The sequence below is a fragment of the Nomascus leucogenys genome, chromosome 12, assembly GCF_006542625.1.
Source record: "Nomascus leucogenys isolate Asia chromosome 12, Asia_NLE_v1, whole genome shotgun sequence".
NCBI lineage: Eukaryota > Metazoa > Chordata > Mammalia > Primates > Hylobatidae > Nomascus > Nomascus leucogenys.
The window spans coordinates 8,736,902-8,763,185 of record NC_044392.1 but is presented as its reverse complement, the minus strand read 5'-3'; the positions used below and the strand labels follow the sequence as shown (position 1 = coordinate 8,763,185).

General features: G+C 51.9%; 1 protein-coding gene across 4 annotated transcripts; it reads left to right on the top strand.

Annotated features, from left to right (window-relative positions):
* Positions 1-7,211: 7,211 nt before the first annotated feature.
* Positions 7,212-26,247, top strand: HPCAL4 (hippocalcin like 4). Of its 4 annotated transcripts, none has more exons than XM_030823528.1 (5): positions 7,212-7,391; positions 14,075-14,244; positions 14,538-14,753; positions 16,020-16,223; positions 25,180-26,247. In XM_030823528.1, exons 2-4 carry the CDS (start codon positions 14,083-14,085, stop codon positions 16,215-16,217), a joined length of 576 nt encoding a protein of 191 aa, XP_030679388.1. In that variant the 5' UTR covers positions 7,212-7,391; positions 14,075-14,082; the 3' UTR covers positions 16,218-16,223; positions 25,180-26,247. The 4 variants fall into 4 exon arrangements, with proteins under 4 accessions (XP_030679388.1, XP_030679387.1, XP_030679386.1 ...); XM_030823527.1 differs by having other exon boundaries at positions 25,177-26,247; XM_030823526.1 differs by lacking the exon at positions 25,180-26,247 and having other exon boundaries at positions 16,020-20,108.
* Positions 26,248-26,284: the final 37 nt, after the last annotated feature.

Here is a 26,284-nt window from a genome sequence, read left to right as displayed (position 1 = left end):
GAGCAGCAGCAAAAACAATGGGGTGGAGGCAGACTCCTAGCCCTCTTCCAGTGGCATTGGTGGCAGGCACCCCAGCTGCCTTGGCAGCATGGCTCTTATGACCCCTAGCTCTGGCAATGACAGCCACAGCAGCAGGTGACTTCAGACTTCAGCACTGCAGCATCAGTGAGAGTGTGAGCTCCTGGCTTCCTTCAGGGCAGTAGTGGTGGTGGTTCTAGTGGCGGTGGCAGCAGGTGCTCCAATGGAGTTAGCAGCAGTGCAATGAACACAGGATCCAGAGAGCATCATTTTCCCTTTTGCCCCCCCTGCAATTAGAAATCTAGGCAACCTCACCATCTGCATTTTGCTCCTCCAGCCCTTGTAACACTTTTAGTGGCTTCCTGCAATTAGAAATCTCTGAGCAACCTCGCCATCTGCATTTTGCTCCTCCAGCCCTTCTAACACTTTTGTATCAAATCTCTTATTAAAAATTCCCTCTCCAATCTAATAGAATGGTTTTTTTTTCCCCTGGAATGTAAGAAGTGACATGTGCCACTTCTAGAGCAAAGCCTTCAGAAGCAGATGTGCCTCCTCCACCCTGTCTTTCCCTTTTCACTGGCTGGAGGCCCTAAGGGATGGTAGCATCTCAAGGTAGAAGGAGCTTGAGTCCCCAAATCCCCACAGAGAACCACCCATCAACCTGACACCGACCCTAGACTGTATGTAAACAAAAAATAAAATTCTATTGCATGTGAGTCATTGTATGTTTCGATCTATTTGTTATGGCAGCTTAGTCTTTGTCCCAACTAATATAGCACAGTAACAACCATGATTTATATGTTCATCTGTGTATCATTCTTACTCGTGCCATGGAACTCTGCTAAGCACTCTATCCTCATGAGTCCTCACACAAGTAGTTCCCATTATTATTCCCCTTTACAGACTAGGTAACTGAAATGCAGACAAAACTTGTCCAAGATCTGTCTGACTTGAAAGCCTATGCACTTGGAGATATATATATATATATATGTCTCGTTTTCTGCTTGCTGCCTCTCTCTACCCTAATCTACCCTGCTTTGTGCCCCAGGAGCCTGCACATGAACTGCACTACTGCACTAACTAGGCTTCTTTGCCCCCTGCCTTCCTGTTGGGTTTGGCCAATGGGAGACATAGTAGGAGAGCAGCACAAGGGAACTGAAGGAGGTCAAGGTATTTTTTCCACCCACCCTCAATCTCTCTATACCAGGCCATGTGTTGGCAATGGCTGTGTTACTATACCAAAAGCCACAGCTCTCACTAAAAAGCTATCTCCTATAATAAACAGCTCTGCCCCCTCCCCCTGCCCATTGAGGCCTGGGGGTGGTACTGGATCTCCACTGTTGCTAGCTTCACGGTGCTTGGCAATACCTCATTGATTTCTCTCAACCATACTGTACCGTACCTATGTAAATAATTCCCTCATTGACCTTTCTTTAATGATCCCTTTGACTGCCACTTGTTTGATAGTACAGCTTGTATGTGTTCTTATAAACTCTAGGCACCTCTATTGTTTTTCTCCACCAAGCATCTATTCACCCCTTTCTTGGAAGGAACACCTTCCTTCCCTACTGTGGTGGCGGGGGCATAGGCTTTGGGAGGACTTGACTTGACTTCCCAGTTCTGGGTGTAGGAAAATGACTCAATCCTGGCCAATCTGAGTACTGCATACCCCTGTCTTCAGCGATTGACCCTGAAATTAGCATGGACTCCAAATCAGGCCAATGAGAACCAGCCCAGGACTTTGGCTGCAGTGGGAAAGAGAAGCTCTCTTCTTTTCTGTTGGACTCCAACCTGACAGTATGTTGGCCTGGAGATGCCCACAGATATCTTGTCTTTACGTGGATCTCGAGAATTAAGCCAACACTCAAGAGAGCAGAGCTGAGCCCTGGAAAGAGATCAGGTATTAATTATGTTGTTTAAGCCCTAGAATCCAGCCAGCCCTAAAGTCCAATCTATTTCTGTTTTTTTTTTCTTTACTTAAGCCATTACATTCTCTTTTTGCCTAACCCTCATAGGGCGGATTTTCTGTACCTTGCAACAAGTCATAACTGACAAAGAAATATATCAAATTAATATGTGTTCCCTGCAAGCAAACATAAATCACCTCTAGATAACCTAAGTTTAAAACATAAATCTGGGGAAGAGATGTGGGATGGCTTACTGACTCAAATGAAAAGCAGAAAAGGGGATTCAGACAGCAGGAATGAATAGACAGGGTCATCAGGGCACTGCTCTGGAATAAAGCAGTGCTAACCATCTACATCCTTAAGTCGCTTTACTCAAGATTCAGATTTGCTTGGGGGAGAGAGAGAGAAGGGGGGGGAGAGAGAGAGAGAGAGAGAAAGCAAGACACCTGAGCTGATAGTTTCCACCACAACTGTACATAATAGGGCGCTATTACTGTACACTGTAATTCCTCAAAGTAAAATATGTGCTAAGCACTTTGCATATATTAACTCATTTTAATCCTATTTTTGTTTGTTTGTTTGTTTGTTTTTGAGATGGAGTCTCACTCTGTCACCCAGTCTGGAGTGCAGTGGTGCCATCTCAGCTTACTGCAACCTCCAGCTCCCAGGTTCAAGTGGATTCTCCTGCCTCAGCTCTCCAAGTAGCTGGGATTACAGGTGTGCGCCACCAGGCCCAGCTAATTTATTTATTTTATTATTTTTTGTTTGTTTGTTTGTTTGTTTTTTGAGATGAAGTCTCGCTCTGTCGCCCAGGCTAGAGTGCAGTGGCGTGATCTCGGCTCACTGCAACCTCCTCCTCCTGGGTTCAAGCAATTCTCCTGCCTCAGCCTCCCGAGTAGCTGGAATTACAGGTGTGTGCCACCATGCCTGGCTAATGTTTTTGTATTTAGTAGAGACAGGGTTTCACCATACTGGCCAGGCTGGTCTCGAACTCCTGACCTCAGGTGATCTGCCCGCCTTGGCCTCCCAAAGTGCTGGGATTACAGGCATGAGCCACCGCTACCGGCCAATACTATTTTTATTATCCCTATTTTACAGATAAACAGACAGAGACACAGAGAGGTAAAGTAATGTGCCTGTAGTCACACAGCTGGTAAGTGACAAGTGTGGGATGCAAACCTAGGCAACCTGGCTGTAAGTCTGTGCACTTAACCCATTATACATGTGCCTTCTCCAGTAGAATAAGAGGGAATAGATTCAGGACAGGCAAAACCACAAGGTCCCCTGCAGTTATCACGCAAGGAGTTATAGGGAACTTCCACTCTCTCTCTAGTTGTTGTCTTCTTTCTTCTTTCTTCCTTCTTTTATTTCTCTTCTCTTCTCTTCTCCTTCTTCTTTTCCTTCTCCTCCTTCCAAATAATAGAGAGATTTCTTTAAAAAATCGTGCTTAGCCAATAGCATAAAAGGAAGGAACCCAACTCTGGTGATCTCACTCTCTCCCAGCCACAAAGAAGACGGTGAACTATGTAAGACCTAGGGGAATTCCAGCTGTCACGAGCCTGCACTAGCCAAGGCAGAGAAAACCCAGGGAATCAGGAAGGCACTATCCATCATAAAGGCACTGTTCAGGACCAAGGAGGAGAGGAATGCTAGCACTTAGATGAAACAAATTGAAGTGGCCACTGTCTGCAGACCTCTGTCCTCACCCAAACCCTGCTGGGCTCACTTCCCTCCGTGCCCCTTTGTGGGGCCTCCTGCACAGCCACCCTGTCCTTCAGTGCAGCTTGGTCTTGCCTCCTCATTCTGCAGAGCCTGCTCCTTCAACAACGTGGAACAGGTGTTTGCCAAGACTCCAAGCCTGAGAACAGTAAGGCCATGACAAAGCCCCAAAACGTAAGCCACATTCCTCTGCTCATAATAGCGGAAATCCCATCAATTCTGGATGCTACCCCTTCTCAGGAACACAAGTCAGCCAGTGGTTAAGAGTGTGGGCTCTGAAGTCAGACCTAGGTGGGAATCCCAGCTCTTTGACTAATGAGCTGTGTCACAATGGACAAGTTGTCTAACCTTTCTGAGGCTCCATCCTCTGCCATGAAATAAAGTAATGAAACGAGGGCTGAAATTCAGTCCCTGTGCACTGGTACGGCTAAACTGGTTATTAAAACACAAAAGTACTTCCAAATTGATTGGTAAACAGCCATAGCCTTTGACTCCTCACTATGCTTGCTTCTCCCTGCCTGCCTCACTGATCCAATAACCTGAGTGTTAACTCTTGGCAGAACAGAGAGCTACTAAGACCTTGATCTAGCACTAAGGCCAGTATCCATTCTGATTGATAACGCTCATGCCTGAATGGAGTGTTAGATATTTTTAATACCATCCCTAGTAGTGGTCATCTTCTTGATTAAGTAAGATGATGCAGATAAAGGACTTGGCAGATAGTCTGGTACACAGTGAGGCAACTCAGTCAATGTCAGCTGTTATTGCTTTAAACATCAAACTGAAGGGAACAGAGGCAGGGTCCAATATCAGGGCCTCAAAGTTGAGTACGATGAACAGGTGAAGCTGGGTTATGACTGGCAGTTCAGGAATTGTCACATGGCCCCAAGATGATTCATGGGCGAGGCTGCATGGGTAGTCATGCCTCGAGGATATGATGGCCAGGAGAAGCCACACTCTGGCCCCCTTGCAGTTCAGGAGGGCTGCTTTTTTTTTTTTTAATTTTATTGTATGTATCACTCTGTTGCCCAGGTGGGAGTGCAGTGACGTGATCTCAGCTCACCGCAACCTCTGCTTCCTGGATTCAAGCAATTCTCCTGCCTCAGCCTCCTTATTTTTGTATTTTTAGTGGAGGCAGAGTTTTGCCATGTTGGCCAGGCTTGTCTCAAACTCCTGACCTCAAGTGATCCACCCGCCTCAGCCTCCCAAAGTGCTAGGATTACAGGCTTGAGCCATCACACCCAGCCCAGGAGGGCTTCTTGTTTTCACTACTTCCAGTTTACTGTACTGCTGGAATCCCTTGTCTTGTTCACTTGAGACAGAAGGGTTGCCCAGGAGGCTGGATTTTGCCTTTCTAATACCTTGGGGAATCAGAAACAAATATTCCAATCTAAGGTCCTTACCCTTAAGGACTTGAAGGACCATAAGAAGAGGCAGTATTGTGTACTGATTAGGAGTGTGGGCTCTGAGGCTGGACTGCTGGGGTTCAAATCCTAGCGCTGGAGCTCTCTTTAGTAGCAATGTGAACTTGGGTCAGTCACTTTACTGCTCTGTGCCTCGATTTCCTCATCTGTTAAGTAGGAGTAATAATAGAACCTGCCTCACAGAGCTCTTATGAGGAATAAATTGGGTAGCTTATTCCCAATTTATATTATATGGTAACATATAATATGCTAGAAAAGCACCTGACACAAAGTAAGCTCTCGATACACATTAGCTATTGTTAAGGGGCTCAGGACCCTAAGTGGAGCAGTCAGATTCATGTCCACACACCTCTGTCCAAGGGACAGTCTTTCTTCACCTCCCTGGTTGAAAATTTCCCCCTGCTCCTCTGGACCTCTTGAGCCAGCCCCCACATTTCACAGACTGGGAGGCCCAGAATGAGAAGGGTTTTGCCCATGGTCATAAATGGAATCGTTGGCAAAAATGAGACTCAATGTTAGCAATATGAACTTGGGTCAGTCAATGTTAGGGTTTCAGATACCACTTCTAGTAACCCGTGCTGCCTCTCCCCACTTCTTCACGCCTTGGATTATGGTTAACTGTGAGCAAGGGGGGTTCTTGCTCATCTCTGGTTCCCCAAGACCCAGAGCTGAGAAGGTATCAGGGAAGTGAAAGAGTTAGAGCTTCAGACACCTGTCTTTCATGAGTCACCAACCCATAGTGCCAAGGATGCGCCTTCTCCTACAGCTGCAGGTTCCTTGGAGCCCTCAGCCCCCTGCTAAGGCCGCAGAGAGAAGGCATAGCCCACAGCCGCGAGAATGGTAGAGCAAAACCGTTTCAAGGGGCAACGGGACAGGTCCTAAAGAAAAGGGACGTCCATGGGTTCCTCCCCCAGCGAGCCTGGCCCAGGCATTTCTGGGACCAGCTCCAGAAGCCTCGCCCCCCTCGCGGCAGGTCTGACCCCATCCCCCATCGCCCCGCCCAGCCCATCTCTACCTTCGCGGCGCGGGCAGAAGCCCCGCCTCTCACCGCTGCTCTTCAGCGTCCGCGCTCCGATTAGGCCAATCCCCAGCCGTCTGCCCCGACTTTCGACAGGTCCTTAGAAGTCCCTGCCCCGCACGTGGCCCAGCCCGGGGATGTCTGCTCCCCTTTTGCCCCGTTTGGCTTAAAAGGGTTCCTTTCCACAGCCTTGTGTCAGGAGTTCTCAGACGCCAGTGCAGTCCAGGCGGCCGGGCCGGGCTTTGGGGAGACCCCCAAGTGCGGGGAGGAGGTGTTGCCGGGGCTCTGAAAGCTTCCAGACCCGCTCAGTGTAAACCGCCTCGGGTTTGTGTCAACATCCGAGGCCGGAGACTGGCGGCGGCTGGGGACCGGCTCCGTCTACGGGACGGGAAGACGGGAGGGTGGGGAATGAAGGATCCGTGGGTAGGCATAGGGGTCCTTCTGGGTGAGAACGCGAGAGGCCTCTTGGGGGTCCGTGAGAAAGGAGGAGGGCCCGTCTGGGGAGGGATCGGAATGAAGGGCCAGAGGGGTGGCTGGAGGGAACCCACGACTAGCGCGGGGCTAGGTAGAGGCTGGGGACTTCGCCAGCCATACCGCACTCTCCGCACGCACCCAGCACCCTCCTCTCTGCCCCACGGCGTGAGGGGAGTGGGTGCGTGGGGAGGGGGGACGCAGAGATGTGGACTGCTGACCAGCCACTTCCTCCCTCTCCCACCCAGCTCCTCCGCAGCTCCTCTTTGCCCCCCCACCAATTTCGGGTGGGATATGGGGGGGTCTCATCTTGTGACTCATCCCCTCTTCCGCCCCCACCCATGCTGGGGCCCAGGAAAGGAAGCTTAGAGATTCGGCTGTGGTTCTCCCGTTTCCATAGCAACGGTGAGGTTGTTTTTGAGAATCCACCTTCATCGTCGACCCTTTTCACCCCAGACTTGTAAGCCGGGGGCTGAGCCTCAGGGCAGGGGTGCAGATGGGGGTGCAGCCCTCCCGCTTCCCGGCGACTCCGGGAAGGTCAGCGCGGGCAGGCGGGGCGCGCTCCTGCGGCCGGGCCTCGCTGGCCACCCGGTCCCCACCTGAAATCCCGCCTGCCACTCCGCTCCAGAGGAGCCAATAGCCGTGCAACCTGCCCGGGATGGGGCGGGGCTTATGCAAATAGTGTCGCCTTCTGGAGGCACATAGTGATACAAGAGCTGGAAGGCGGCTCCGGCGCGGACCTCGGAGAGCACAGTTGCCGGCCCGCGAGCTAGCCTCGGTCCCCGCGGCCCGCCGAGGCTCGGAGCCATCCAGCGACCCGGTGAGCGGCCTCAGGTAATACGAGTGGGACCGGGTCTTCAAGGCAACAAACCCACCGGGCGGAGGCCCTGGCCCCCTCCCCCTCCACTCTCCCTTCCCATCCTCATATCCTGCCCTGATTCACCTCCCTGACCCGTGGTTCCGCCTTAGGCGGCAGCAACTGAAGAGCCCACCCCTGGGCAGGAGACCCCCCACCTCAGTCCGGGCCCATGGGTGCACAGAAGGAGGCAGAGCCGCCTACTTATCCCCAGCTCAGGTGAGAACAACCATTGCTCTGGCCCCCAACATACACGCGCGCACACACACATACACACACAGATGCACACACACACATCTGGGGGTGTGGTGGCGCTGGTGCCAGCTGGAGGCGCTGGTCACACTCCCTCCTGTTTGGATATGGGTTGTCTGCCCAGCCCCATGGCAAACTCCCACCTTCACAGATAGCCCCTAGCCACTTCTCATCAGGGAGCCCCTGCCCCCAAAGGCAGCCTCCCCCTCCACAGAGCGCTCCCTCCTCGTTGTCCCCAGACACTGTCCCCACTTCCCACCCCTCAAGCTGATAGCGCCCACAGCATACCTGAGGGGGAGACAATCCCCCTTCCCCAGTTTTTCTCCTCACAGACAGTCTCGACAGCCCTCCCCAGTGGCCCCCAGTGCTAGGCAGAGGCCCCATATTTGGCATCTCTCATCCTGGTGGGTGGACGAACCAAGGACACCACCCCCAGCAGACCACCCATACCCTGTCAGTGCTGTTGCTGCCAAGGCCCCAACCTCCATACCTCCTCCCTCCCCCCTCACAGCCAGGCACCAAGTCCTCTCATTCTGCCTGTCAAATGTCTTCCTAATTTGTATGACTATTTGCTCCCTCTCTCCCATCTTCCTGCTGCTCCGTGGGGACCCTGCCAAAGTGCCATGTGGGCTGTATTGCTCCTGGCCCTAAAATGAACTGTACCTGGAGGGCAGATGAGCTGGGTTCAAATCTTGCACAGCCAAAGTTTGACTTTGGCCAAGTCACCCCCCTCTCTGATCCTTCATGAAAATGGGGAGGGGTATAAGAGAGAGGGTAGACTGGGTGAGATGAACTTGAACAGCCTTCCGGCACTAAGACACTCTGGTTCTATGGCTGATGATGGAAAAACAGGATCCTGAACCAAGAGGACATTAAAGAGAGGAGGCCTGAGGGGGGCGGGGTTGGTTTAGAACTCACTGAAGACACATTCCTTCTTACCCAGGCCTAGGTACAGGCTACCTCCTCCCACACACTCTCTAGGCCCCTTCTATTAGGAGTGCCTCCTAGACCACTAGCCCATCCTGACATGGACAGCTCCAAATTGTAGGTGGCCAGCAGGGCTTACTCTTTGTTTGTCATCCCCTGCCTCTCATTAAGAAGGAGAGGGAAAAGACCTGGTTGCTGCTGCTATTGCTGCTGCTTGGGGAAGAGCAAAGGGAGGAGAGGAAAGAGAGAAAATCTCCTGACCAGGGAGCTATTGTCACCGTGGCAACCGCCTCAGCACCGGCTCCTCTGAAACTGGGTGAGGGTGTGGGATTATTGCCTCCTTCAGTCCCTCCCATTCAAAGCCTCAGCCACCTCTCCATTCAAAGCCCACAGCCCTTAGCCCTCTTGAAGGAACCTCTGGGCACACTGGGACAATGGTTTTGTGCATGGGGCAGTCCCAGCTCCTTCATAGCTGGAGGACAGCCCTCAAGAGGTAAGCAGAGGAGCTGCCCATGTTCAGCAGGGCCACAGCTCCAGCAGAGCATGTCCCCAGCTGGGTTCTGGCCTTCACTTTGCTGCTGATGGGCTATAGTTGACCTGGGGTGAACCCTTCCTTTCCCTAGGTCTGGGTTCCATTGTCTCTGAAGTGGGTGTGATAGCAGGAGAACACAGATAAACAAAACAGCCTGACATAGATCCAGGGAGGAAGAAGGGGGTTCTGCTCCTCTTATGTAATCCACCAAGAGACATTCATTGAACATCACTGTGTCCTAGGCATTGCCACTACGTCTCCACAGGGCAGTTCTGTGCAGGCACAGAAGGCAGGGTGGGAACCAGGGTAGGGGAGCTATAAGAGAGAAAAACCCCTGCTCTTATGGGTCCCAGACCCAGTGAGGACTAAGCACTCACTGGGAGAAGTGAGTGCATAGGGAAAAGCACTTTTATTTTCCCCATGGGAAAAATAAACTTTTCTTACCCTTCAACCTGCTCAAAAGCGGACTGGGGCATATTGGAGGGGATCAACTCCTTGCCATTGAGCAAAAAGGTCTGGAGGATTTTTTTTTCTGACTCAGGCAGGGGTTTAATGCAAAGACCTGTCTCAAATCAGACTGCATCCTGGAATTCTACAGCACCAGGTGAGGGTCAGAGGGCTCTGAAGCCTACATGCCTGTGGGGGACTGACTCATGCCCAAAGTGCTGAGCCTGGGCTGCTGACTCTCCACTGTCCAGACTGGAAAAGGCCGATCATAAGGAAGCAGGCTTCAACCAGGCCCTGAAGACTGATTATAGTCCAGGAGAGAAGAAAGGATATTAGGCGAGAGGAAAATAGCTTAGCAAAGAGGTGAGGCGTGTCTGGCTGTGAGAAGGCTGGCTTGAGAAGAGTATGCGGTGGTGAGGTGAGCAATGAGAGCTGAGGCGACACAGGTGGGCACTTTGAGACCAGATTCTAGAGGATTCTGGAGTTTCAGGGGGCCCATGGGCATGACTACTTCTAGCCTATATTGTACCTTTCGGGGGGAAAAAGCCATTTCCTCCTAACAGAGGAATCAAAAGAAAGGCACTCCCTGCCAGGCAGGGAAGCCCCATGGGCATGAGCATAGCTTGATTTCAGCCCCCTTGGCTGTGTCCCTGGCTATGGACATAATGAAGGTACCAAGAGCATTTCAAAATAAGAGACAACAGGACTTGATGGCAAGTTAGACCTCGGGCAAAGGGAAGGGAAAAAATGAAGGTAACTAAGATTGTGTTCCTCACACCCCGGGGATGAGGGAGAGAAGGAAGGGGCAACAGAGACAGTCTGACCATCTCTGGTTGGGAGCGAGTCTGGCTGTAGACTTGCTGGCTCAGAGGTGCTGGTGGACACCCCTAGGGGTGACTATCTCCTAGGTGTCAGAGACTGTGGCCCCAGATGTTTCCACTGTGGCCAAAAGGGAGATCAGAGCTCTGATTTTCCCAGAGGGCAGATGTGGGTGGAGAAGGTCTGTGCTGAACAAGGGTAGCCATGATTTGGAGACGGTGGCCCAGGCAGGTAGCACGGATTCAGCCTGAGTGCTCATCTGGGTCCTCCCACTGACCTGCTGTGTAACCCTGAGCCAGTTTTCTCCTATCTCTCAATTTCCATTTTCACTGAAATAAGGGGATGATCTTAAAGGGCACTGCCAGTTTTGACCTTCTTTTCTTAATTTTTTATTTACTTTTTTTTTTGAGACAGGGTCTTGCTCTGTTGCCCAGGCTCAAGTGCAGTGGCTCGATCACGGCTCACTGCAGCCTCAACCTCCTGGGCTCAAGTGATCCTCCCACCTCAGCCTCTGAGCAGCTGGGACTACAGGTACATGCCACCATGTCTGGCTAATTTTTAAATTTTATGTAGAAACAGGGTTTCATTATCTTGCCCAGGCTCAGCTTTGACCTTCTGATGATCTAGAGGGCATGAGGAGAAATAAAGGAGGAGGCATAGTCTGGGTCTGAGACCCAATAAGAGCAGGGAAAAGGAAGGACCCTAGGAGACAGAGAATTGTGGAGAAGGCAGCACAGAGCAGGGAGGAGAAAAGGGGTATAAGGTGAGAGCCACACAGACACTGTGACACACACAGAGAGACGTGTGCACTCTGACAGATTTGCAGCCTCAGACATTGACATGCTCCCACACACAGACCCAGCCCCTCATGCTGACTCTCAGGCACATCCTACGGAAGACAGCAGGAGAGGATCTGCCTCCCCCCATCAGACACCTCTGCCTGACTTCTCCAGCTTCCTTGACTGTACCCTGAGCCTTGAGAGTCCTTTGGATTTAGGAGAGGGGTGAGGCCTGCCTCCTTTTGCCTATGGGTGTTCCAGAGGCATCCTTGCTCTGGCCTCAGTGTAGCCATTTTCCACCCAGCCTCAGGTTCCTGAAGATGGCATGGTCCCCCTCCCTGGCTTTTCCCGAGGGCACACAATTCCTCATCCTCTGGGAGTGGGGAAGGATGTTGCTACCTGCACTGCTCCTTGGTCTTCCTTATGGCCCAGTGGAGGAATCTGAGGCCCAGAGAGGATCTGTAACTAGCTTGAGGTCAGCCCAGCAAAGGGGAGTGGGAAGGAATGCACCAACCTCAGATTTGCTGTTTGGTGTTTTCCCAGCTGTAAGAATTAGAAGCCCACTGGCAGACATCGGGCTATGGGAGTGGAATTCCTTCTGCCAGCCCAAGGGCTTCCTTTTCCAGAGTATCTTGAGGACAGGCTACCCTGGGGTGGGAGCCTGACCCTCTTCCAAAGAGACTTTAGGCAGGTCAGAGGCACCTCCCAAGCCATGTCCTGGGAAACCCAGACTCTGCAGGGACATTCCTCCCAGGGAGGTCAGAGAGGAGGGTCCACTCTGCCTTCAAGGTCTGGCCACACTTCCTGAGGAGGGCCTGTACCTCTTCAAACACTTCCCCTGGCACAGCCCACTTACGGGCTCACATTCCCACTGGGGAATAACTCTTGATCCTTCCCAAACCTGCTTCTCAGCAACAACACTTCTATCCACTCAGGCTCAAATCTGAGCCTCTGCCTCAACTCCTCTGTTCCTCTTACTCCCACATCCAATCAATTGCAAAGTCCTGCCAGTGCCCTTCTTAACGTCTCAGCCCATCCACATCTCTCCACAACCCTTACTCTGGCAGCATTGTCTCTCACTTGAACTGTGTAGCAGGCCCCTCCCTGCTCTACCTACCTGCCCCCACCAAAGGTCATCTTGCATGCTGTGGCCAAAGGAAAACTTCTTTTTTTCTTTTTTGAGACAGGGCCTTTCTTTATCACCCAGGCTGTAGTACAGTGGTGCCATCTCAGCTCACTGCAAGCCCTGCCTCCCAGGCTCAAGTGATCCTCCCATCTCAGCCTCCCTTGTAGCTGGGACTACAGGCATGCACCACCACACTCAGTGAATTCTTTTTTTTTTTTTGAGATGGAGTCTTGCTCTGTCACCCAGGCTGGAGTGCAGTGGTGCGATCTCGGCTCACTGCAAGCTCCGCCTCTGGGGTTGACACCATTCTCCTGCCTCAGCCTCCCAAGTAGCTGGGACTACTGGTGCCCGCCACCACCCCCGGATAATTTTTTGTATTTTTAGTACAGACGGGGTTTTACTGTGTTAGCCAGGATGGTCTTGATCTCCTGACCTCATGATCCTCCCGCCTCAGCCTCCCAAAGTGCTTGGATTATAGGCGCAAGCCACTGCGCCCGGCCAATTTTTTTTTTTTTTTTTTGAGTTGGAGTCTCGCTCTGTCACCCAGGTTGGAGTGCAGTGGCATGATCTTGGCTCACTGCATGCTCTGCCTCCTGGGTTCACGCCATTCTCCTGCCTCAGCCTCCCAAGTAGCTAGGACTACAGGCGCCTGCCACCACGCCCGGCTAATTTTTTCGTATTTTTAGTAGAGACAGGGTTTCACTGTGTTAGCCAGGATGGTCTCGATCTCCTGACTTCATGATCCACCCGCCTAGGCCTCCCAAAGTGCTGGGATTACAGGCGTGAGCCACCGCGCCCGGCCATTTTTTTTAATTTTTTGTAGAGACACGGTCTCACTGTATTGCCTAGGCTGGTCTCAAACTCCTGGCCTCAAGCTGTCCTCTCATCTCGGCCTCCCAAAGTACTGGGATTACAGGCATGAACTACGGTGCCCGGCCTGGAAAAATTCTAAAACACATACCTTTTCTTGGGTCCCCAGTGACTTGTTCAAGACTGGGTATATCATAAGCATTCTGTAAATATTGTGGAATGAATGCAATCTTCCCAGCCCTTGTTTTAAAAAATCTCAGGAGCGTCTGTTCCCTCCAAATTTCTTGGCATGGGTTGGAGGCCCTTTGTAACCAACCATCTGCCTCTTTGACCCAGTTACAAGTTATTGAAGGCTGGCTCATGTCTGCTTCATCTCCATCACTGGCACAGGGCCTAGCACACAGTCAGTCTCAATAAATGCTCAGGGAATGAATGGATTAATGAGAAGCCAAATGTCAGTAGAGGATTTCGATTTGCACAGAGGAAAGAGGGAGAGAAGCTCCCTTCTGGGGTGGCCCAAGAAAGCCTTGAGGAAGAAATTGGGAGCCAGTGCCAGGGGGACACACAAGGAACCTACCTTGGGTCCCTTCTCAGGACAGAAGCCTGCCAAGGAGGGTGGGGGCTGACTTCAGAAAGCCCTAAATGGCAAGGAGAGGAGTCAAAGCCTTAGTCTGTGGGCATGGGAGCCATGGAAGGTGTGAGCAGGAGGGGAGAGGATGAAGACTGTGGAGTGCTGCACGGTCAGTGAGGAGGAGAGCTGAGACCTGGAAGGTGGGAGACCCCTGGGGCCAGGAGAAGAAACCTACCTGAATGCAGGTGTTGTGAGGGGAGAGGAAGCCCCATTATGGGGGAGTGTCATGAGGGGAAGGAACCTGCAACCCCACCCTGTGTGTGGCAGGGGAGGCGGCAGCTGTGGCTGCGGCAGGGCCTTTCCCTGGACCCAGTCGGAGGAAGCCCTCTGTCCCACAGGCCCCGCCATGGGGAAGACCAACAGCAAGCTGGCCCCCGAGGTGCTGGAGGACCTTGTTCAGAACACTGAGTTCAGCGAGCAGGAGCTGAAGCAGTGGTACAAGGGCTTCCTGAAGGACTGCCCCAGCGGCATCCTCAACCTGGAGGAGTTCCAGCAGCTCTACATCAAGGTGGGCGGCCGGCACCTGGGGTCGGGGAGCCAAGTACCCGGGTTGGGGGAGGCGAGGCACCGGGGATGAGGGAGGCAGGGCACCCTGGGATGAGCGGAGGCGAAGCACCCGGGGTGGGAGGGGGGCGAAGCGCCCAGAGTCGGGGGTGAGGTGAGGCACCTGGGTTGGAGGGGAGGCGAGGCACCCGGGGTGGGAGGGGAGGCGAGGCACCCGGGGTGCAGGGGAGGTTCCCTGAGATGGGGGCGGGCTGGGCGGGGCTGTCGCTGCGCCCCAACCCGCCGCACCCCCCTCAGTTCTTCCCCTACGGCGACGCCTCCAAGTTCGCGCAGCACGCTTTCCGCACCTTCGACAAGAACGGCGACGGCACCATCGACTTCCGGGAGTTCATCTGCGCCCTGTCGGTCACCTCCCGCGGCAGCTTCGAGCAGAAGCTCAACTGGGCTTTTGAGATGTACGACCTGGACGGCGACGGGCGCATCACGCGCCTGGAGATGCTGGAGATCATCGAGGTGCGGGGCCGCGCTGGCGCTGCTGTTCGCGAGGCCAGCGCTTCGCCGCCCCCGCCCCTGCCTCCGCGCTGCTCTCGGGCTTCGGGGCCTCCCCGCTGCTCCCCAGCCTGCGATCCCGCCTCCTACCACCCCGCTACAGGCCCGGGCTAAATGCTTTACCCGACACTCGACGGGGGGTGGTGGTTACTGTCCCAAACCCCATTTGGCAGAGGAGGAAACGGCCGCCGGTGGCGGTTCCTGATTCCAATCCGGGGAGTCTGACCTCATAGCTGATGTTTTCAACTCATTCTGTCAACAGGCAGGGATTGAGCTCCTGCCAGTTCCTGCTTTCATGGGGCATTCCTTCTAGTGAGAAATTTTTTAAAAAATAAATGAATGAAGACATGCGGGGTCAGGCCGTAGGTGCTATGAGGAAGATACACTAAGCAAAGTGCGGGAAGAGCGCGTGATGGAGAAGTGACTTTATGTAAGGTGGAAAGTTAGCAGCAGCCTGAATGGGGTGAGGCCTTTACTGCTAGATGCCTGGGGGAGAGCGTTCCATGCTGAGGGGCAATTAAGGCAGGTCAGCCTTTCTCTGCAGAGTTCAAGGAGAGGCCAGGAGGCCCGGTGGTGGGAGAGCCATGAGAGGGAGAGAGTGATAGGAAGGTGGTCATACGGGGAGCCAGGAGCCCCATCAGTAAGGTCTCCTAGTTAGGAAACTTCCACGGAGTTGGGCTTCTGGCATGTTTCATCCACATAGATATTATTTAGTCTAACTAAAAAATGAGTTGCGGGCTAGGCGCGGTGGCTCACGCCTGTAATCCTAGCACTTTGGGAGGCTGAGGCCGGTGGATTACCTGAGGTAATGAGTTCGAGACCAACCCAGTCAACATGGTGAAACCTCGTCTCTACTAAAAATACACAAATTAGCGGGATGTGTTGGTGCATGCCTGTAATCCCAGCTACTTGGGAGGCTGAGGCAGGAAAATCACTTGAACCCGGGAGGCAGAGGTTGCAGTGAGCCGAGATCTCGCCATTGCACTCCAGCCTGGGCAACAAGATCGAAACTCTGTCTCAAAAAAAAAAAAAAAAAAAAGTTGCTCATTAAATATCCAGTCTTAATGACCACATATACCTTCCAGTATCCTCACCAACCCCCAGTGTTCTCCCTGCCAGATCCCTTTCCTTCACCCGCTGCTTCTCGGGGCCCCTTGTGGGTGTGCACACCTCCCTCCTTCTCAGGGCCCCTTGTGGGTGTTCACACCTCCCTCCTCCTTCCCTCACCAGGCAATCTACAAGATGGTGGGCACCGTGATCATGATGCGCATGAACCAGGACGGGCTCACGCCCCAGCAGCGTGTGGACAAGATCTTCAAGAAGATGGACCAGGATAAGGATGACCAGATTACATTGGAGGAGTTCAAAGAGGCAGCCAAGAGTGACCCATCCATTGTGTTGCTGCTGCAGTGTGACATGCAGAAGTAGAAGCTGGTGAGGGGCAGGGTCCCTGGCCAGAAGGGGCATGGCCACCTCCCAACCTGATGACCTCTCTGGCTGGCCTCCCAGGAGGAGGGATGCTCCAGCCCCCCTCTCTGGCCCACCCAGTCCTCTGCCCAAGCCCTTCCTCCCCTCCATCAAGATCTTTGAGGGACCACCTCACCCTGCAAAAGAGACAGGTCCTCCAGTATCCTGTCTTCTAGCCCCACCTCCCACTTGGCACAGAACCAATGTCCATTGGGCATAGGGGAGTTGGCTTTTGCCCCAGGAGGTGAGGTTGAGGAGTTGGGGGCCTGGGGTTCTGGTTCTAAATTCTCTTGATCCTGGGATTATGCTTTATAGGATGTGGTCCCACAGGCCTGTCACAGGGCCAAATTGGGTCTGTCCATTCCTGAGGCTCCAGATCCCATAAAGGTGGTCTCTTCCCCGTCCCTTCTACTCTACCTGGCCCTTCCAGCCCCAGCCTTTGGAGCGTTCATTCAGTCCTTTCTTCAGCTAATGATTATTGAGCACCTGTTCGGTGCTAAGGATATGGTCATTTACAAGACACATCTTGTGCCCTCTGGAAGCTCATAGGGTTGTGAGGTAAACTTCCAGCCGTCAGGGTCTCAGCTAAGCAGAGGGTGCTGGAAGGCTGGTTAGTCTGGGAGGAGCTATTTCGTCTTCCAGCTCAGCTCCACACAAAGCTGCAGAAGGACGAAATGAACAGCATTTGGAAGTTTAAGAGCCACGTGAGTGAAAGTTTTAAGAAAAATGAAATTTATGTAATACTTATTTTTTTAGTACCCTTTAAAGGAGCTACAGTCATTTTATTATTTCAGGAGGTTAAAATATACTCTATATTACTTGGTTTCTTATAAAATGATTAAACGAATAGAGAAAATATTAATTTTCAAGGGGAAAAAACCTGAGAAAAAAGGGAGAAAAGACCATGAAATTTACCAGATAACACTTTGTAAGACTAAGTCCTGAGCTGCCACTCTCAGCAGTTTTTGCTGCTTCAGCTCTTCCTTTTTATTACCTTTTTCAATTCAATAAGCAACTTTCTGTTACATACTTACTTGGATTGGGTGCTGACTTCAGAGACAGGAAAAAACAAGGTTTGTAAAGAGCGAGACAAGTGTATATTCCGTATCTTGGTAGTTCGTTTCTGGATTTGGTTTAGTTTCAGAACTGGACTTGTTCCTTCACTGCCACAGAATCAGAAAGAGCTAGAAGAAAAGGCTCATCTGGCCACTGTTTAGGCACCCAGACATAATTTATGGGCCAAATGCCTAAAAATGTGCCAGGTATGCTCTGTTCGAAAGGCTTTTTCTAACCCCAAATCTTAGATCTGCCAGGTAGTTCATCGTCTTCCAAGTGTACTGGTTCTGCTTTCCAATGCCTGCTTTCCAATTTTGGATCCATGAGCTATATAGCTGCATGCTTTGACTGCCAGAAAAATTAATCTTGCTTCTTCATCAGGTCTTTCACTTGACTTTCTCCTGTACTTGTGATCAGAAATTAGCTTTGACGTGCAGTGACAGTTGATTTCCTCTTGAACTGCCGGTGAAAACAGTCTAGTACACAGGTGCTGTCAGCCCAGGGTGGGAGTAGGAAGTGATTGCTGAGCCCGGGGCAGGGGAATTGCATCTGCAGGAAAGAGATGCAGCACGCTTCTCACTCCTGAGTGCCCACCTGTCCTGCTTCTCTGCAGGTGAAAACTCTGGGGGATGCTGATCAATACAGCTTGGTCCCAAGCTCTACTGGGCCCTTGGAGGTAGCAAGGCCACTGGGTTGCCACCCTACTGCTATCCTCTTGCTCATGACCAGCTATATGGTGAGGCTGGGGAGTTCACATCCTCAGGCAGGAACTAGCAGTTGTTTATCCAGCAATGCCTCAGGGATGTTGCATTGCTCCCAGGAGCTGGCTATTAGGTGTGTCTTGTGCAGTCAGTCAGCATCAGAGACGCACAGATGCTCACCAGCCTGGCTTAGCTGGGACCTAAATCTTCTGGTGAAGAGCTTTTCACTAAGTGAGTTTCCTTCCCTGCAAACGTTGAATCCAGCCTAATTCGCAACCACACAGAATTTCATGGCTTTCAAAGGCTTGCCACGTGCCCCATCTCATTCTATACTCACAGCCCATGGAGACGAGGATTTTCATTTCTTTTCTCTAGACTTGGAAGCTGAGATTCAGAGAGGAAGCGTCCCTTGTGCAAGATCACATAGTCAGGAGGTGACACAGTGCTAAGACTTGAACCCAAGGCTCTAAGAGGATTTCTTCTTGTCAGAGTCTCTTCCCTGTCCATTTCTGTGACTGAGCTGTGCAGAAGTTGACAGCAGGGCAAGCTACATTGATCTTCATCCTTTATAGGCTTCCTGCTAAAAAGTTTCTGAGATTGTGGTCTTCCAAAAAAAATAGGAGCTTGGTTGAAGTCCCTACATTTTCAAGCACTCTGTGTTCTGCCTCTGGCAGCTGTGCTAACAGCTCAGCGCTGTCCTGGGAGGCCTCTGACTCAGAACCCTCGAAGCATCCTGCATTGTCTTTGCCCATCATCATCTTCACTAAGAGAATTGTTTTTGTTTTTTCCAAGCTTGTGGGCAAGTCCTACCCATGAAGGTATATTTGATTACTCCAGGCTTCTGGACACACATACCCATGGGTGATTTTTGCTGGTCAGGCCCAATATTCTCAGACAGCCCAGCAGTGTGAACACACAATGCCAGGCCAGGAACTGGGACCACCATCTCGCTGATGGAAGGAGCCACAGGTGGGCCAGGACTTGCTCCCACATACTCCTGGGTGTCCCGGGGACTGTGTGCTCAGGAGCACTGTGGTAGAGCACGGGCCCTGCCTTGAGAAGAGACACAGGTCTCCTGTCCCCGCAGCAGCTGAGAGAGACTTGCTACAAAGCACAAGGCTAGCAGGGATTTATGTATGACTTGCACAGACGCAAAAATATACAGACAATCAAAACATTGATATATCCAAACTCTCCTTTGAAATTCCAATCTTCTTGCAACAACTCTGTGAATTGCAAGGTCCCAGAATCTGCCTTCGCACATACTCCACCCTCGTTCAGCCTTTTGGGCTAATCGATGAGCATCTTATTTCTTATCTCTAAAAATTGCCAGCAAAGGTTACTTCAGATGGCCACTTTAGTCCTTTCAGCTGTAGTCAGGATTATTTAACTTACCTTTATATCAAAAGTTCAGAAAAAGTTAGTTCATAAGTAAAGGCACTAAATCCTTTCCTGACAATGACAGAGTCTCTAGAGGTAGAAATTTGCCTTGCTGCAGAGAGAGAAGGAATGGCGTGGGATGGGGGAAAGAAAAGAAAGAGAAGAAGAGAAGAAGCTGGGGTCTCTAGGCAGGGTAGTAAGCTGACACTGTAAATATTTTTTACACAAAAATGTATTGAAGCAACAAATATTTCCTGAAGATCCACCCTGGGTGAGGCTTTGAGCTGACTTTAGAGATCACTGTAGGGTCAAGAATTTCTTACATGTTTTATTCATCATTCTTGAAAAAAGAAATAATTCAAACCTTGGAATTAAAAAGTCTCGGAAAATATGGGATTTTCTTTCCGGAATTTTCGAGGTTTTCTTTTCACCTTTGTCAGAGTGTGGGGGCAGGATTGGGCCCGCCAGGGTGTATAGCCCTTCCTGCTTGGTGGAGGCCAGTCAGGCCCAGGGCCTTCTAAGCAGCAGTAGAGAGGAGGCTTGGGGAAAGGGGGGTCTGGGTGGCAGGGGAAGGAGGCCAGTTCCAGTGTGGCCCCCTATCCCCTCCAGATGTGCTGCTTCTGGCTGTGCACTCAGTGACTGCCCTCACTACTCAACCCTGTGCTGTGTGGTGTGTTTCTTTCCCCACTGACAGTGAATAAAAGGTGCAACTGTGCTGAGGGCTCCTGCTCTTCCCTAAGCTGGGACAGGATTGGGGTGGGGAGAAAGAGACAGAAGAGGCCTGGGGAGGCTCACTCAGTGAAGGGCCAAGGTCCTTGTTCTAGCAAGGACTCTGGGGACATGGCGTGAGACTCACTTGAGCTAGTTCAAAGAAATGGGGGAGCAGATTATAAGGGACTCTGAAGATGGAAAATCAAGAATGGCTGAACCTCAGGCCGGGTGTGGTGGCTCACACCTGTAATCCCAGTACTTTGGGAGGCCAAGGCAGGCAGATCTCAAGGTCGAGATCGAGACCATCCTGGCCAACATACTAAAAATACAAAAATTAGCTGGGCGTGGTGGCGCTCGCCTGTAGTCCCAGCTACTCGGGAGGCTGAGGCAGGAGAATCGCTTGAACCCAGGAGATGGAGGTTGCAGTGAGCAGCGGAGGTTGCAGTGAGCCGAGATCGTGCCACTGCACTCCAGCCTGGTGACAGAGCAAGACTCCATCTCAAACAAACAAACAAACAAAAAAAACCAAAAAAACAAAAAAAACAGGCTGAACCTCAAGAGAACTGGAACTGGCAACTGGGCCTCTTCCTCACCATCTCTGGGTCTTGCAGGCTCTCGTCCCCTGGGCAGTATTTGCCTCCATGCTCTTTTCCTGGGCTTCTCTTCAGACTTCTTTGGTTTTGTTGCACACAGTGGCTGAATCTCCAACTCGGTATCAAGACTCACCAGTGACTGACAACTCCCTTCTGTGCCTCTTAGTTCCAATTCACAAGCAAAAGGATCTGATTGGTTTGGCTTAGCTTTTGGCAGGATCCCTTAGGTCAGGTGTCCTACCTTGGTCCAACCAACTGTAGCCAGACTGGACACTGATATGTGGGACCCGTGAGCAATTCCCTCAGAAGGAAGCTAATGGCAGCAGACGTTGGGACTTAGTCTCCCCCACTGCCCAGTGACAGGCCTCATAAGAGCCCAAATGAGAGGACAGTGGCCAGCGGAAAGAAAGGCCAGGAGCCAGGGTTACAATTAGTCCATATGGCGCCCTTTGTATGACTTAGGAAAAGGCACCCCTCTGAGTGGAAGCAGCCCCATAAGTATGCAGCTGGGCAGTGGATAGCGCCTTTGGGCTAATTAGGAAAATATCTCCCTTCCTCCAGGTGAATACAGCCCTGTCATATTAGGGTGCACAGCTTTGCAAGAGGAGCACAGGCTGCATTTCAGCTCCTGCCTCTCCTGCTGGTCACAGGTCATTGACCTGAAATATGGTCGAGGGTTGGGGTGGGAGTTGGTGGTGAAGTGTTCCTCTCAGAATGTCCCCTGACAGCCCAAGAAGCACTGTTCCTTGCAGAGAGTTGGGGGCAGTGGTGGCTGGAGCTGCCTGCCTTCTCCTGAAATGCTCAATTGCTTCTATAAGGGTTGCCTCAAGGACGCTTGGAGGAGGCCAGCTCCCTTGGCAGGAAGCAATTAGGACAGAGGAAGGAGGCTGACCTGGCCTCGGGGCAACCATGAACCTAACTAAGGAGGTGACTCAGAAGCCTGAGAACTTGGGGCTGCTATTCCCAGCTGAGGCCACGCTGGGGGATGGGAAGTCCTGTCCCCTGTCTACTTTGGGCACACAGGTCCTGGGTTGCCTTCTCCCAAAAGCTACCCACTCAGGCCCTCATAATCTATAACCCAGCCAAATTAGTCCACCTTCTACCTTCAGCCTTGCCCTCTGCCCCATCTAGCTGCCACTAAGAAGCCACAGTGACCTTCCTAAAGCACAAATCTAACCATGTCAGCTCTTCAAAGGTTCCCCTTGGCCCTCTGTATGATTTGCTCCTTCAATATCCCTCCAGGTCCTGCATGATCTGGCACCAGCCAACCTCAGAAGGTTTTTTCTTCCTCTCACTTTTCATCCTGCACCCTGCACTAAGCCATCCTGAATGGCCCCCTTTTCCTAAGGGGTCTCTTAAGCTTTTGTGTTGTGCACAAGCCATTGCTCCTCCCTGGGTCACCCATTCCCCTGTCTCAATTATCTCCTCCTCTATGAAGCCCTCCCAACTCTCCAACAATTGGCCCTTCACATGTACACAGTCCCTCACAGTCAACAAACACTTCCCATGTGTTCTGCTGTTGGCTGAGCCAAGCGCACATTTAAGTCTCCTTTTTTTCTTTTTGTTTTTCTTTTTTTTTTTGAGACGGAGGTTCACTCTTGTTGCCCAGGCTGGAGTGCAATGGCATGATCTCGGCTCACCACAACCTCCGCCTCCCGGGTTCAAGCGATTCTCCTGCCTCAGCCTCCCGAGTAGCTGGGATTACAGGCATGCGCCACCATGCCTGGCTAATTTTGTATTTTTAGTAGAGATGGGGTTTTTCCATGTTGGTCAGGCTGGTTGCGAACTGCTGACCTGAGGTGATCCACCCACCTCGGTCTCCCAAAGTGCCGGGATTACAGGCATGAGCCACCGTGCCCGGCCATGCCATTTTTTTTTTTTTTTAAGACAAGGAAGCAAAGGCCCAGAAAATGGTAAAGCTGGGACTTGATCTCAGGTCTCCTAACATCAAGGCCACTGCTTGTTGTGCCTTCTCAGTCACGGGAGTGAATCCAAGTGAGAATGTGAAAAGAGATTTAAAAAAAACCGGCCGGGCGCGGTGGCTCATGCCTGTAATCCCAGCACTTTGGGAGGCTGAGGCAGGTGGATCATGAAGTCAGGAGATTGAGACCATCTTGGCTAACACGGTGAAACCCCGTCTCTACTAAAAATACAAAAAAATTAGCCGGGTGTGGTGGCGGGCGCCTGTAGTCCCAGCTACTCGGGAGGCTGAGGCAGGAGAATGGCGTGAACCCAGGAGGCAGAGCTTGCAGTGAGCCGAGATCGCGCCAGTGCACTCCAGCCTAGGTGACAGTGAGAGACTCCGTCTCAAAAAAAAAACAAAAACAAAAACAAAAAACCCATGAGCTCTGAGCTTCAGAGGAGGAAGCGTCTTACCTGATTGGGGAGAGGTGAGGAATAGGTAAAGAGCAAAGGGCAGCCATGGCTTCATGGAGGAGGTGGCATCTGCCCTGGGTCTTACTAAACATTAGCCAACAGGGCCAGGCATGCTGGAGCAGGGCTCTCCAAGGGAGCAGCCAGGTGTGGGGCTCCTGGAGTCATGCCCTACGGGGTCTGTTCCCAGCTTATTCATCTGAAGAAGTGCTGGACCTGGAGGCAAAGTCCTGGCTGGACTCCAAAAACCCTGAGCCAGGGAAGCCCTGCACCCAGCCAGCTATTAGCGAGTGACAGGCAAGCCAGAGAGCATGGCCAGAAGCCTGGAAGGGTGGAAAGAACAGTTGAGGATCAAGTTCTCTAATCCTTCCAAAGAAGGATCTGGGGAAAGTTCCTTTTTTTTTTTTTTTTAAGACAGAGTCTCACTCTGTTACCCAGGCTGGCACACAGTGGCATGATGTCCGCTCACTGCAACCTCTGCCTCCTGGATTCAAGTGATTCTCCTGCCTCAGCCTCCTGAGTAGCTGGGATTACAAGCGCACCCCACCACACCCAGTTTTAATTTTTGTATTTTTAGTAGAGATGGGGTTTCACCATGTTGGTCAGGGTGGTCTTGAACTCCTGACCTCGTGATCCGCCCACCTCAGCCTCCCAAAGTGCTGGGATTACAGGCATGAGCCACCGCGCCCGGCCCGAGGAAAGTTCTCAAAGGGACTGAACCAGGAGTCTGGGCAGGATTCCCTGATGGCAAGGAACAGTGCCTACTCACGGCAGGGTGGGTAAAGGGGAATGGATTAGTTGGGACTTTTGGTTGCAAGTGAACAAAATCCAACTCACACAAGCTTAAGCAAAAAGGGAAGCTTATTGGCTCATGTAATTGGGAAGTTCAGGCATGGCTGGGTCCAAAAACTGAGTTGCATCCTCTCTCCCTCCCTCCTTCTGCTTCGCTCTCTGTGGCACCATTGTTATTCCAGATGGGCTTCTTCCATGTTCTTTCACCTGCCAAATGGGTTCCCAGCTCACATTGCCCCAAATTAACAACCTCAGAGAAAAAGAGCCAAATCTCCCAGCAGCCCTAAATAAGAGTGAAGAGTGTCTCAGCTGGGGTCTCATGCTCATCCCTGTGTCCAGGGACACAGGGCTCCGCCATTGGTCAGGTCTCAGTTACATGCCTACTTCTTGACCAGAGAACCAGGGAGGCAGGGCTTTTTATTAGAAAGAGAGGCGGGGAAACGTGGTTTACTCAAGCAAAACCACTAGCCACCAAATTTCCTTTGGGGGGCATTTGTTGAAACAATGTGGAGAATCTCATGAAAGTGTAGAGATGGGCACCAGAGCCAGGCCTTAGCTAGAACTTGGGAAGCTGTCAGGACCAGAGGCGGCTCCATCTCAGGGCAGCATGGTTTCTCTCATGTGCTGCTCTCTGCACATCCTTTCCCATCTTGATCTGCTGCTCAGCTCATTCTGCTCAGAGAGTTTCCACCTGCGCTGAGCTTAACGTTGCATGTAACTGCCTCACCCAGGTCTCTTGGGAGCCAATTGTATTTCATAGCATCCTCAGCTTCTATTCCAATGGTTGACTGCACAGCCCGTTTCCCAATTCCAAATTCCTGAGAAAGAGAAATCTGCTTGGCCCAGGTCATCTTTTCAAGCCAATCACACAGATTAAAGGCCACTGGACAGCATGGGGGTGGCTCACTTTTGTGTGAAGTGCTCACCTCCATCCAAGTAACCACTCTATACATTCTTCCTGAGTGGCTTCATCGTTCTCCTCCCTGAGGCACCTGAGAATAATTGACCTCATTCTGAGAGTTTCAATTATTTATTGCAGTGTAACGAGCTGCCCCAAAACTTGGTGCCTGAAATAACAATTTATTATTTTTGATGATTCCGTGAGTTGGCTGGGCTCAGCTGGAAGGTTTTACTGCTTCATGTTGTGTTGGCTGGCGTCACCCACATAGCTGCACTCCACTGGGAGCTGAGCTGGGGCTGGGACAGCCAGAATGGCCTCATTCACATGTCGGCCAATTGTGCCTATAGTCACCTGGGCTGTCGCTAGCTTCTTATCCTCCAGGTCCTCTCTGTCTCACTATGTGGCCTTTCCAGCAGGATAGTCCAGACTTCTTCACATAGTAGCCGGCTCCCAAGACGGCAAAAATGGAATCTGCAAGGCCTCTTAAGACGTAAGCTTGGAAACCACAGAGCACCACTTCTACTCCGTTCAATTGGTCAAAGCAAGTCACAGGGCCAGCTCAGACTGGACTCCACCTCTGAACAGGAGGAGTGTCAAAGTCCCATTGCCAAAGGACAGGCAGGACGGAAGAGGTTTTTGGGCCATCTCTGGAAACAATCTTCTAAGCCTAGAAGTAAGTCTAAACACACTTCCCCCAATCCTAACATTTTATTATGATTTTTCCCTTCCTCCCACACAAGGGTTGGTTTGTTCCTCCCAGGACCTGGTGGAGGCTGAGGGGATCACTCCATTCTGTAGCCCCCTGACCTCCCCAGTCAGAGGCCCTCCTAGCTAAGCCAGTGTTTTCTCCTGCTTCTCCCACCCACCCATGCACACCTCTGAGAGTCTGCTTCGTGGCCTGTGCCTTGGGATGGGTGACATTTGTGTCTGCACCCTGAGACTAGTACAGAGCTCTGCATCAAGAGGGACAACACCCTGGAATTCCAGGATGGTAGTTCCGAGGCCCCTCTTCTGCCCTCCCTCTATCCAGCCCCTTCATGGCCCATAACGAATCTCCCCAAGCTGGGCAGGTGCGGCCTGGGAATGCGCGCCCCCTGCTGACCACCAAAGGGCCAGCAAGAAATCGGATTCAGAGTCCCTGGGAGTCTCTCTGGCCTGGGTCCCCACCCCAGGCCAAAGGGAGCCTGGTCTCGACATGGACTTCAAGGGCCCCTCCTACATGGTGTGGACGAGCTGCCCGGTTGGGCCCTTCACTGAGCTCCCGCTGGGAGCAGGCTTCTGCTAGTAGTTGGAGCTATCCATGCATCACCTCCTGCCCGTCTGCCGGATGGACTGGCTTCGTAGGGAAGGGGACATCGTCAGGATCCCAGGGTCCTGGCTCCTAAAGGAAAGATGGGCGGCTAGCTTTTGGGAGGGGGGCGGCTAGCTTTTCACTTTCTCCTTTGGGGATCACTATCCTGGGGAAAAAAAAAAGTTGTCAGGCCTCTCCTGTCTCCGCGCCCTTCAGCGCCTGCGAAGAAC